The sequence below is a fragment of the Scyliorhinus canicula genome, chromosome 11 (genome assembly GCF_902713615.1).
Source record: "Scyliorhinus canicula chromosome 11, sScyCan1.1, whole genome shotgun sequence".
NCBI lineage: Eukaryota > Metazoa > Chordata > Chondrichthyes > Carcharhiniformes > Scyliorhinidae > Scyliorhinus > Scyliorhinus canicula.
In genome coordinates, this window is record NC_052156.1 from 140,874,445 (window position 1) to 140,889,335 (window position 14,891).

At 47.1% G+C, this 14,891-nt stretch overlaps 1 protein-coding gene across 12 annotated transcripts in view; it reads right to left on the minus strand.

The window, feature by feature from the left end:
* The window catches only part of LOC119973430 (tyrosine-protein phosphatase non-receptor type 12-like), a 155,290-nt gene that overhangs the window by 26,183 nt on the left and 114,216 nt on the right, over nt 1-14,891 (minus strand). For all 12 annotated transcript variants that reach the window (XM_038811545.1, XM_038811539.1, XM_038811534.1 and 9 more), the window contains exon 13: nt 11,577-12,538. In XM_038811545.1, the coding sequence (XP_038667473.1) occupies nt 11,577-12,538 (962 nt within the window). The remainder of the gene's footprint in view (nt 1-11,576; nt 12,539-14,891) is intronic.

Here is a 14,891-nt window from a genome sequence, read left to right on the forward strand (position 1 = left end):
CACACAATGGAGAGGAGACACACACACACACACACACAATGGAGAGGAGACACACACACACATACAATGGAGAGGAGACACACACACAAACACACACACACAATGGAGAGGAGACACACACACACATACAATGGAGAGGAGACACACACACACACATACAATGGAGAGGAGACACACACACACACACACACACAATGGAGAGGAGACACACACACACACACACACACAATGGAGACACACACACACACACAATGGAGACACACACACACAATGGAGACACACACACACACACACACAATGGAGAGGACACACACACACACACACACACAACGGAGAGGAGACACACACACACACACAATGGAGAGGAGACACACACACACACACACACAATGGAGAGGAGACACACACACACACACACACAATGGAGAGGAGACACACACACACACACAATGGAGAGGAGACACACACGGAGACACACACAATGGAGAGGAGACACACACGGAGACACACACAATGGAGAGGAGACACACACACACACAATGGAGAGGAGACACACACACACACACACAATGGAGAGGAGACACACACACACACACACAATGGAGAGGAGACACACACACACACACACAATGGAGAGGAGACACACACACACAATGGAGAGGAGACACACACACACACACACACAATGGAGAGGAGACACACACACACACACACACAATGGAGAGGAGACACACACACACACACAATGGAGAGGAGACAACACACACACACAATGGAGAGGAGACAACACACACACACACACAATGGAGAGGAGACACACACACACACAATGGAGAGGAGACACACACACACACACAATGGAGAGGAGACACACACACACACACAATGGAGAGGAGACACACACACACACACAATGGAGAGGAGACACACACACACACACAATGGAGAGGAGACACACACACACACACAATGGAGAGGAGACACACACACACACACAATGGAGAGGAGACACACAATGGAGAGGAGACACACAATGGAGAGGAGACACACACACACAATGGAGAGGAGACACACACACACACACAATGGAGAGGAGACACACACACACACACACACAATGGAGAGGAGACACACACACAATGGAGAGGAGACACACACACACACACACACAATAGAGAGGAGACACACACACACAATGGAGAGGAGACACACACACACACACACAATAGAGAGGAGACACAAACACACACACAATGGAGAGGAGACACACACACACAATGGAGAGGAGACACACACACAATGGAGAGGAGACACACACACACAATGGAGAGGAGACACACACACACACACACAATGGAGAGGAGACACACACACACACACAATGGAGAGGAGACACACACACACACACACAATGGAGAGGAGACACACACACACACAATGGAGAGGAGACACACACACACACACACAATGGAGAGGAGACACACACACACACAATGGAGAGGAGACACACACACACACAATGGAGAGGAGACACACACACACAATGGAGAGGAGACACACACACACACAATGGAGAGGAGACACACACACACACACACAATGGAGAGGAGACACACACACACACACACACACACACAATGGAGAGGAGACACACACACACACATACGATGGAGAGGAGACACACACACACACATACAATGGAGAGGAGACACACACACACACACACATACAATGGAGAGGAGACACACACACACACACACATACAATGGAGAGGAGACACACACACACACACACATACAATGGAGAGGAGACACACACACACACATACAATGGAGAGGAGACACACACACACACACACATACAATGGAGAGGAGACACACACACACACACACATACAATGGAGAGGAGACACACACACACACACAATGGAGAGGAGACACACACACACAATGGAGAGGAGAGACACACACACACAATGGAGAGGAGACACACACACACACACACACACAATGGAGAGGAGACACACACACACACACACAATGGAGACACACACACACACAACGGAGAGGACACACACACACACAACGGAGAGGAGACACACACACACACAATGGAGAGGAGACACACACACACACACACAATGGAGAGGAGACACACACACACACACAATGGAGAGGAGACACACACACACACACACAATGGAGAGGAGACACACACATACAATGGAGAGGAGACACACACACACACACACACAATGGAGAGGAGACACACACACACACACACAATGGAGAGGAGACACACACACACACACACACAATGGAGAGGAGACACACACACACACACACAATGGAGAGGAGACACACACACACACAATGGAGAGGAGACACACACACACACACACACACAATGGAGAGGAGACACACACACACACACAATGGAGAGGAGACACACACACACACAATGGAGAGGAGACACACACACACACAATGGAGAGGAGACACACACACACACACACACAAACACTAGGAGCAGGAGTAGGCCATCTGGCCCCTTGAGCCTGCTCCGCCATTCAATGAGATCATGGCTGATCTTTTGTGGACTCGGCTCCACTTTCCGGCCTGAACACCATAACCCTTAATCCCTTTTTTCTTTAAAAAACGATCTATTTTTATCTTTAAAACATTTAATGAAGGAGCTCCCACTGCTTCACTGGGCAAGGAATTCCATAGATTCACAACCCTTTGGGTGAAGACGTTCCTCCTCAACTCAGTCCTAAATCTACTTCCCCTTATTTTGAGGCTATGCCCCCTAGTTCTGCTTTCACCCGCCAGTGGAAACAACCTGCCCGCATCTATCCTATCTATTCCCTTCATAGTCTTATCTGTTTCTATAAGATTCCCCCCATATCATACTAAATTCCAATGAGTACAGTTCCAGTCTACTCAACCTCTCCTCGTAATCCAACCCCTTCAGCTCTGGGATTAACCCAGTGAATCTCCTCTGCACACCCTCCAGTGCCAGTACGTCCTTTCTCAAGGAGACCAAAACTGAACACAATACTCCAGGTGTGGCCTCAATAACACCTTATACAATTGCAGCATAATCTCCCTGGTCTTAAACTCCATCCCACTAGTAATGAAGGACAAAATTCCATTTGCCTTCTTAATCACCTCTTGCACCTGTAAACCAACTTTTTGCGACTCATGCACGAGCACACCCAGGTCTCTCTGCACAGCGGCACGCTTTAATATTTTATCATTTAAATAATAATCCCGTTTGCTGTTATTCCTACCAAAATGGATAACCTCACATTTGTCAACATTGTATTCCATCTGCCAGACCCTAGCCCATTCACTTAACCTATCCAAATCTCTCTGCAGTATCCTCTGCACTTTTCGCTTTACCACTGGAGCGTGGACGGGCACACACACACGCGAAGATGGAGCGTGGACGGGCACACACACACGCGAAGATGGAGCGTGGACGGGCACACACACACGCGAAGATGGAGCGTGGACGGGCACACACACACGCGAAGATGGAGCGTGGACGGGCACACACACACGCGCGCGCGCGGAAAATGGAGCGGGCGCGCGGGCACGGGCACGCGGACACGCGCGGAAAATGGAGCGGGCACGCGGGGAAAATGGAGCGGGCGCGCGGGCGCGCGGACACGCGGGGAAAATGGAGCGGACACGCGCGGAAAATGGGGCGGAAAATGGGGCGGAAAATGGGGCGGAAAATGGGGCGGAAAATGGGGCGGAAAATGGGGCGGAAAATGGGGCGGAAAATGGGGCGGAAAATGGGGCGGAAAATGGGGCGGAAAATGGGGCGGAAAATGGGGCGGAAAATGGGGCGGAAAATGGGGCGGACACGCGCGGAAAATGGAGCGGACACGCGCGGAAAATGGAGCGGACACGCGCGGAAAATGGAGCGGACACGCGCGGAAAATGGAGCGGACACGCGCGGAAAATGGAGCGGACACGCGCGGAAAATGGAGCGGACACGCGCGGAAAATGGAGCGGACACGCGCGGAAAATGGAGCGGACACGCGCGGAAAATGGAGCGGACACGCGCGGAAAATGGAGCGGACACGCGCGGAAAATGGAGCGGACACGCGCGGAAAATGGAGCGGACACGCGCGGAAAATGGAGCGGACACGCGCGGAAAATGGAGCGGACACGCGCGGAAAATGGAGCGGACACGCGCGGAAAATGGAGCGGACACGCGCGGAAAATGGAGCGGACACGCGCGGAAAATGGAGCGGACACGCGCGGAAAATGGAGCGGACACGCGCGGAAAATGGAGCGGACACGCGCGGAAAATGGAGCGGACACGCGCGGAAAATGGAGCGGACACGCGCGGAAAATGGAGCGGACACGCGCGGAAAATGGAGCGGACACGCGCGGAAAATGGAGCGGACACGCGCGGAAAATGGAGCGGACACGCGCGGAAAATGGAGCGGACACGCGCGGAAAATGGAGCGGACACGCGCGGAAAATGGAGCGGACACGCGCGGAAAATGGAGCGGACACGCGCGGAAAATGGAGCGGACACGCGCGGAAAATGGAGCGGACACGCGCGGAAAATGGAGCGGACACGCGCGGAAAATGGAGCGGACACGCGCGGAAAATGGAGCGGACACGCGCGGAAAATGGAGCGGACACGCGCGGAAAATGGAGCGGACACGCGCGGAAAATGGAGCGGACACGCGCGGAAAATGGAGCGGACACGCGCGGAAAATGGAGCGGACACGCGCGGAAAATGGAGCGGACACGCGCGGAAAATGGAGCGGACACGCGCGGAAAATGGAGCGGACACGCGCGGAAAATGGAGCGGACACGCGCGGAAAATGGAGCGGACACGCGCGGAAAATGGAGCGGACACGCGCGGAAAATGGAGCGGACACGCGCGGAAAATGGAGCGGACACGCGCGGAAAATGGAGCGGACACGCGCGGAAAATGGAGCGGACACGCGCGGAAAATGGAGCGGACACGCGCGGAAAATGGAGCGGACACGCGCGGAAAATGGAGCGGACACGCGCGGAAAATGGAGCGGACACGCGCGGAAAATGGAGCGGACACGCGCGGAAAATGGAGCGGACACGCGCGGAAAATGGAGCGGACACGCGCGGAAAATGGAGCGGACACGCGCGGAAAATGGAGCGGACACGCGCGGAAAATGGAGCGGACACGCGCGGAAAATGGAGCGGACACGCGCGGAAAATGGAGCGGACACGCGCGGAAAATGGAGCGGACACGCGCGGAAAATGGAGCGGACACGCGCGGAAAATGGAGCGGACACGCGCGGAAAATGGAGCGGACACGCGCGGAAAATGGAGCGGACACGCGCGGAAAATGGAGCGGACACGCGCGGAAAATGGAGCGGACACGCGCGGAAAATGGAGCGGACACGCGCGGAAAATGGAGCGGACACGCGCGGAAAATGGAGCGGACACGCGCGGAAAATGGAGCGGACACGCGCGGAAAATGGAGCGGACACGCGCGGAAAATGGAGCGGACACGCGCGGAAATGGAGCGGACACGCGCGGAAAATGGAGCGGACACGCGCGGAAAATGGAGCGGACACGCGCGGAAAATGGAGCGGACACGCGCGGAAAATGGAGCGGACACGCGCGGAAAATGGAGCGGACACGCGCGGAAAATGGAGCGGACACGCGCGGAAAATGGAGCGGACACGCGCGGAAAATGGAGCGGACACGCGCGGAAAATGGAGCGGACACGCGCGGAAAATGGAGCGGACACGCGCGGAAAATGGAGCGGACACGCGCGGAAAATGGAGCGGACACGCGCGGAAAATGGAGCGGACACGCGCGGAAAATGGAGCGGACACGCGCGGAAAATGGAGCGGACACGCGCGGAAAATGGAGCGGACACGCGCGGAAAATGGAGCGGACACGCGCGGAAAATGGAGCGGACACGCGCGGAAAATGGAGCGGACACGCGCGGAAAATGGAGCGGACACGCGCGGAAAATGGAGCGGACACGCGCGGAAAATGGAGCGGACACGCGCGGAAAATGGAGCGGACACGCACACACACGAAAATGGAGCGGACACGCACACACACGAAAATGGAGCGGAGACACACACACACGAAAATGGAGTGGAGACACGCGTGGACACCGACACGCGAAAATGGAGCGGACACACACACACGAAAATGGAGTGGAGACACACGCACACACCCACGAAAATGGAGTGGAGACACACATGAAAATGGAGTGGACACACGCGTGGACACCGGCACGCGTGCGAAAGTGGAGTGGACACCGACACGCGTGGGAAAATGGAGTGGACACCAACACGCGCAGATGGAGTGGACACACACGTGAAGATGGAGTGGACACACACGTGAAGATGGAGTGTGGTGGGAGTGCTCTTGTGGATGGCGGCAAAGACTCCACGAGGGGCCAGGCCGACAGGGTACAACTCACTTTATTCTACACTAATTACAATAATCACTTCTCCACTTCCCGCAGGGTCACTTTCACGGAACTGATTTCAGATCGGGATTTATATTCTGTGGGGATCTCCAATTCAGAGGAAGCTCTCCCCATCATCACCAGAGTAGCTCATACTCTGAGGTGAAGAAGGGAATCCTACTCAGTTTCTGCTGCTTTTGGCTATAACCCTGTTTCTGGACCTGGAGTGTTATTCTGTACACTGGATGCCTTTTTCAGATGTTGAAGCCTGGCCTACGACAAGGGTTAAGACCGGTTGGATGGAGGGGTAGTTGCTTGTAGGGGAGAGAGAGAGGATAGAGCTTCCTGCCCTTCAGTTGCCACGCCTGTGTCTCTTACTTGTTACTGGCTGCCACTCTGCTTATGGGCTTGAAGTGAAGCACAGGGCGGATTTTGGTTGGCCTGCTGCTGGCTGAAAGTGGAGGAGAATGGACACGAAATAGAGCATGTGCTGGCAGCTTTGCCTTGTACTTAATTGTTTGTTGAGTTTCTTCTGGTTGCTCAGTATTTTGACTTGTTTTTTTCTAAAGTAAAGAAACTGTTTGGGGTTGAACTGTGCCTCCTCTTGGGAGAGGGTGTTTTCTCTCTCTCACACCGTGTGTGTCCTTTTCTGGTGGTCTGAACTGTTTGTCTGCGCGCCTTTCCGTCTATGTGGAGTCACCGTTAGGGGGGCTGGGGGTGTTTGCTGGCTTGAAAGCTGGTGTTTTTTATTGGTGTCTCGTAAATGCTTTTAGCAGATCACTGATTTTCGTGACTGTTTTTAGCATGTTGCTGATTCTTTTGCATTCTTGAGTTGTCAATAAGCTTAAAATATTTGTAGGAGGGGAAGTGGATGCTATATAACCTGTCTTCCCACCCACCACCTCTCCAAAGTCCGGGATGTCCATGTCCTCAGGTGGAGGATCCCGTTGCCGCCCGGGTTGTGTGTGGAGTTCCAGGGGGGGTACAGCCGGCCTGGGAGGTATGTAGCGTGCTGGGGACTGGTGTTTCCGTGATGAACGCAAGGCTGCTGGTACATTTGATGCTGCCGTATCGTCCCCAGGTGGTGAGGCAGACAGTGATTATGTGGTTCGAACAAAGCCAACAGTGGAATGGTTAAATTAAGATGCCAATTTTGGATATCCAGATTTAAAATGACATCTGCCCCTCACCCAAGTTGTTGTACTGTTTAGGCATAGATAACAGAAAGCCATTCACCTTACTGTTATCTTGACCGTAGAATCAAGCCAATGCTGTTCAGAGGGATTTTTATACTCACAATTTTCTCCAACACTACGGTGAAAGATAAATAAAGCTTCTAAACTGAACAGTATTTAATGAACAGAAGAGATTGATTTAAACATAGTTGAATTCTGCAGAATCTAAATGTACTTCACGCCAGTAGCATCCAACTCCTTCATGATTGGAACCTATCACCAGAGTTTGGTCATTAACACTTCAAAAATGTTAATGCTTCATAACTAACATCCATTTCATTCAATCTGGGACACCTTGAGCGAACAGACAAAGTAACATTTAATCCTATGCAGATTTTCACCAAATATTGCAGTGGAATTGCAAGTCCAATTTTGTACTGCACATCCATTGAATCGGATACCTTATTTTAGGAGACTTTCCCAAAGCTTCTAACTTTTCCATTCTCAATTATTCACAATCTGCATCTCAAGACACTAAACTTTTAAGTATTACTTACGTATCATTTAATAATTGCTCATTGAGGAGAATTTCTCTGATTCTCAAAAGACTTCTGCTATCTTTTGCAGTCCTCAAGGCTTCATCCCCGCCTATTTGTCATCTACATGCTGCCCCTCGGTGACATTATCTGAAAGCACAGGGTCAGTTTGCCGACAGCACCACCTCACTCTACTCCTCTGCAATTGCTAAATTATCAGACTGATTTTCTGATATCCAGTACAGGAGTAGAAACTTTCAATTAAATATTGGAAAGACTGAAGCCATTGTTTTTCTGTCCCTGCTTCAGAGTCTGTACCCTAACTACCAACTCTGTCCTTTACCCTGGCAAGTCCGAGATTAAACCAGTTTGTTTGGAATCGTGGCATCACATCTGATTTCATATTCATGCTACCATTAAGACTGCTTAATTTCACCTTGCAACATTACCCAGCTTTTCCCATCACAGCTCATCTTCTGTCAAAACTCTCCATTACCTCTAAATTAGAGGCTGGTTTAGCACAGTGGGCTAAAGAGCTGGCTTGTAATGCAGAACAATGCCAGCAGCACTGGTTCAATTCCCGTACCAGCCTCCCCGAACAGGCGAATGTGGCGACTAGGGGCTTTTCACAGTAACTTCATTGAAGCCTACTTGTGACAATGAGCAATTATTATCATACATTATTCAACGCTCTCTTGGCGGATCTCCGTTCTCCCTCAAACGGGAGGTCATCTAAAACTCTGCTGCCCGTGTCCTAACTCGCAGCCATTCACCTACCATCTTTCGCCTACACTGACTTCAGGCTAAGCAGCACCTCGATTTTAAAATTCTCACCCTTGTTTAAAATCCATCCATGGCCTTGCACCTCCCTGACCGCTGTAGCTTCCAGTTCCACAACCTTGGAGATTCTCTACACTTTTCTAATTTTGGCTTCTCGAACATCTGCTTTTTATCGTTTGACCATTGGTGGCCTAGGCTCTAAGCTGTGGAATTTCTGGACTACACCGTCTTTCTACCTTGGTTCTCTGCTTTAAGACACTCCCACTACCACTTTGATCAAGCTTTTGGTTATCTGACCGAGTATCTACTTTATGTGGCCTAGTGTCATAGTTTGTTTTATACTGCTCTTGTAAAGCACCTTGGAGCACTTTGTGACATTAAAGCTACCATATAAAGAAGTTATTGTAGCGTGCAGCTAATATTGTAATCACAATCTTTAGCCATGGTCAGGTAGATACATGTCATTTGTGTCCCCTCTCCAGTGTTTTTTTTAACACTTGTGATGATCATTTGGATCTTTAATCCCATCCATAATTAGATATTGAAACTGAACTTTAAACAGGTTAAAATTAGCACAGCATTAATAGCTCCTGAAGGTGCCTATTCTATTAATCTACAATATTGGGAGGAGCAGAAGGGTGATTAAGAGGGGAGGAGAAAAATAGAGGGAAGCAAGTTTCTCCCTTCTATTTCCACTTATTCTGCCGGAAGTCACTGGATAGCCTGCAGGATTTTTTTTTTTTTTTTTTAAAAGCACACATCCCGAGCTACTCGGAGGCGGTGGTGGGTTGCTGCTTAATCCACTGCAGTCACTGTAGCAATGGTATTCCCACCATAGTGTTAGGTCATTCTAAGATTTTGACTCAGCAATAAAGGAATGGCATCAAATGTCCAAATCGGTACGCTGTGTGACTTGCAGGTGAACTCGTAGCTGACAATGTTCCCATGATGCCGCTGCTTTTACCCTTTTTCATGGTAAAGGTCACAAAGCTGCTAAAGGTAGCATTGTGAAGACACAATGCACCAGTGGTTAAGGGAGTAGCAGGGGCACTGCTCAAACAGACAGCTTAGTCCTGGATGGCGTCAAGCTCCAAATGCTGCGGTGGCTGAACCAATTTAGATACCGGATGAGTACTCTAGCGCCCACTTCATGCGAGTTATATAGATGGTGGAAATATCTTTCCACTTTATAGAAAATAGAATGACAATATAGAGAACCTCCTAAAAAGAGAGGTACCAAAATACCTACAGAGAAGTTGCAAAGGAAACAAGATGCACAACACTTCTTGTGGGTAGCCTTTTCAATACATACTGCATTTTTCTCACCAAAGTAGCAAAACCACAGCATCACACACGCAACAAGAATAGCAAAAATATAAAAACGTTAGAATTCTACATCTCAGAATAACATTGATCACTCTTCTCTGAACTCTAAATAAATTTCAATACTTAAACCAATTAAGATATATACCATTCCCTTTGCATTTTAATACCAAATCACAAAGTGGGAAAATAATTAAACACTACCAATCAAGAGCCTTATACTAGGGCCCACTGGCTGAGAGATAATTCCTGTAACAATGCCTCTCAACAATGAATTGTACAAACAATTTATACAGAGAGAAAATGTATACAGAAAAAAATTATTGTTTTTGCCAAAATGTCTCTAAAATTTTGTAGAAATTTTCTTCACACTCCAGACATCACACTTTTAAAAGAAATGTCTTTATTTCTGACCTGCTTTAAAAAGGCAGGCTACGTTAAAAGCTGAAAATAGCTATACTCTGGACTTCGTGAGTAATGAAACAGTTCAATTAAAATGATCAGATCTGGATTAAAACCAATTTTCACCCAGCACCATTTACAACTTTTTTTTGTAGGAATTTAACTTGGTTGATAATTGTTATGGGTGCAAATGGTAGCAGCTGTTCAAGGAACAAAGCAAGATTTTTTTTCTTTGACAAATAATTAATGTTTCAAAAGTGTCAATTTTTATGCAAATATTGTACTTTGTTAAACTTGTACATTAACTATTTCTTGGCATGTATTTAAATCTAGATTAGCATAACCATTGTAAAATAATCTCTTAGCAGTATCTTAGAATTAAATCCCTATAATTTTCATAAATATGTATACACATGTAGAGATAGCATATGCAAATTATGCTCTAAAACCACTGATCTATAACAGAATAATAAAAGCAAAATACTGCGGATGCTGGAAATCTGGAATAAAAACGGAAAAGGCTGGATAGACTAGCAGCATCTGCGCAGAGAGAAATAGAATTAACGTTTTGAGTCCGTATGACTTTTCTTCAGAACTGAAGAGGGGTAGAAATGGGGTTCAGCAGATCCACAGATGCTGCCAGAACTGCATAGTTTATCCAGCATTTTCAGTCATCTGACAGAACCTGAATTTGGGACATAGAAGCACTTGTGAACAGACTTTTTTTTTTAAAGATAGGCATAACTTTTAAATATCCATCCATTATATAATCACAACTGCTATAAAGTCCAAAATCCAACTAAAACCAAAATGCAAAGTGAAGTTTCATATTGTTTTTAAAAATGTTAGACTCCATAAAAATTAAGTGATTAATGACTCCCACTTATTGATTTCTTAGTGTGAAGTAAACACTTACATTTCTGGACTCCTAAATTTAACTTGTTGGGTGGGTGTTCCCGGGCAATAGACATGGGTGATATTTTTCTTGCTGATGGGGTTTCATTTTGTATGGAAGCAGTAACAATGGAACTTGTTAAAATACTGGTAACATTTTTAGGTACGGCTTTTCCAACATCCATTTCCTCCAGCTCTGAGTCAGAATGGAGAGGATTCGTAAAACAGAGGGGTGCCACATTTACACAGTGGTCACTGGTGTCCACAGCCAAATGCTGAACGCAAAGTATTTCTTTTGCTGATGGCTCTGCTGGTACAGCAGGTGCTTTAGAAGAGTGGCATTGAGTATTGTACAATTTATCACCAGTGGAAGACTTGCTAAATGTAGTTGGTGTACATTCATGGCTTGCCTTGTTCCACAAGGCATGAGCTCTTTCTTTAAGTGGCAATTGTACTGGTCTCAAGACAACATCAGAATTCCTCTGTTCCTGAGCAGCATCCGTGTGCTGAATATCCACCTCTGAATTTACAGAAACCTGTCCACAGCTCAATTCCATGGATTTATTTGTTTGCTCAATCTCAATTGCTGAAGTGGACTTCAGTTTACTTGACGGCACTCTGTTAAAAGAACCGTTTCCTCCAGGTGGGGACACTTCAAAGCTTTTGGGTCCTTCTTGGAGTGGTATCTTCTTTATTTCAATACTCAATTTTCTTTCCAGTTTTTTCTCAATAGGTTCAGTGTGCGCAGCACAATTTTCGATCTGTTTGTAGGTATCCACAGGCTTATTGTAATTTTCATTGAGATCTGTGGGAGGTGGTGTAAACGAATGCACCACTGGCTTGGGATGATATCGGTCATTATCTTGCCACACAGTAGTAACAGCTGGATATGCAGATGGAGGAGAAGGAGTGAGGATAGGTGGTACTGGTTGGGGCTCTGGAGGCTGCAAGATTTCTTCTTTAGCGTCTCCTTCTACCAGGCAACTGTGGAAGTTTTTTTGATTGGGTGGTTGGCGAGTGGGTGGGGTGCAGGGGGAAAGACAGGAGAAAAAAATGGAAAGGGGTTAGCTAGCATCACCACTCAAAATTGGAAATAATTAAATCTACTTGTGAAGGCAAAGAATCTAGACACATAAAACAGGGACAAGAACCAAGTACGAGAAACTGTAAACAGAATTAAGGACACAGTATCACTGGCATTTTATGATAATATGTGTTTCAAAGATGGTATTTTGTTATTTTACATATCGGGTGCCAGACAAATATTTGGACTACGATTTAAACCAATCTACAAGATACCGCAGACAAGAATATCATAGCACCATTGCTTTGAGAGTACAAAACACTGCAAACTAAGGCACTGTATTCAATGTCAAACCATGCAATTACAATTCCTTAGTGGGTAAGATTTGTAAAGTCGGAAAACCTGATGCACTATTTTCTACAACTGTACTCGAAAAGTTAAAATGGAAGTTTACTTCCAGGATGTTGTGACAAGGTTATCACAAAGAGAAAGTCGCTCACTGCACTGAATCACCACAAAAGCAAAGAAAAAGGAAGTAATAGACAACGCAAAAACCATTTACTCAAACAAAATAGTTAACATCTTCAAAGTTCATCGGTAAAAAGCATAAAGTTAAATCTAAAGATGGTGACAGAAATAAAACTTTTTATCTAACATCTAGAACAGTATTGATCTCTAATTCTAACTGGGCAAAGCTCCAAGTACTGATGTTATACTGCCTGAACTCGTCAATCCCTTGAAACCAGCACTCCTGCAGCATCTGAATGAACTTCTGTCTAGGCTAAAGAGGATATAGGGTAGAATACAATTTGTAGAGCTTTTTGAATGCAGGAAGGCAAGTACCAGCAGTGTGAGGGAAGTTAGCCAGTGAATTGCAAAGAACAGATGTATAATGGATACTTTTCTATGAGTAGGGGCAATGAGTGACCCAATGTTGAAGTGGCAGATGTCAGTCTGTATGGGACCAGGCAGCAGTGTGGGTGTACCCACACCTCAAGGACTGCAGCGGTTCAAGAAGGCAACTCACCACCATCTGCTGAAGGGCAATTAGGGATGGGCAATAAATGCTGGCCTAACCAGCGACGCCCACATTCCATAAATGAATTTTTAAGAAAGCCATAATTGTTCAGGAATAATTGGTATACAATGCTTAACATATTACTAATTTTAATGATCTCATATCAAAGACCTCAACTGAATGAGGCATTTTTCAGCAATTGGAAGAGAATCATCGATTCATAAGAGTGCAGGAGGAGGCCATTCGGCCCATCGAGTCTGCACTGGCCCTTGGAAAGGGCACCCTACTTAAGTCCACGCCTCCACCCGATCACCATAACCCAGTGGCCCTATAAAGGGCAATTCAGCATGGCCAATCCACCCAACCTGCACATCTCCAGAGTACCCGGAGGAAACCCAACGCAGAAACAGGGAGAAAGTGCAAACTCCTCAGTCACCCGAGGCCGGAATTGAACCTGGGTCCCTGGACCTGTGAGGCAGCAGTACTAACCACTGTGCCACCTTGCCGCCTGAGATGTACATAGGTTTTACAAGCGAAAGCCACAAGTGCAGATGGATTTAACACAATCAAATGATTTAAATGATATTAATCTTTATCTCCAGTTACAATTTGTTTTGAGAAGCAGAATAGGTTCTGATATTGGAAGTGGATTCAGGTGACAAGGGAACAGAGCCACTCTGTCCTTTGCCCAGCAATTTATGCAAGTAATCCTGTTTCAGACAGATTCGTAAATTGCACTTCCCACCTGGCACCGGAAATTTCTGCTGAAACAGAAACCCACTAAACTATTTCCTAGATTCTATTTGGCTTGTTTCTCCTCCAACAGGAAGATGACCACCTCACCAACAATAAAGATCACAATACTGTTCCTCTTGTGTCAGTTAAAAACTGTGTTTTTCAGTTAAAAGTGCAGTGTGTAGCTTAGTGTCTGATTGGTTGAAGCTGCCCCCACCCTAATTGCTGAGAGGCAGTTATCTGTCAATCACCTGAGGCCTGTTTAGGGGCACATTGTATTCTTCTCTTTGAAGTTTAGGTATTTTTTGAGTCATCGATTAGCTGAGGTCTGTAGAAAAGACAGACAGAGAGAGCACTCAGTAAGATAGCGCTTTTCCAGGAGTCACATCCGGAGTGAGACTCATCTAGAGTGGGATTGCAACTTGGTAATTTGGTGTAGTGAGGTAATTCGGTGCAGAGTGAGAGGAGGTGCTTTTTCAGAGATGCTTTTTAACCCTGGTAAGTGACTGGTAAGTAGTTTTTCTTTTAATTGTCTAATTTATTTATTTTTATTTTGAAAT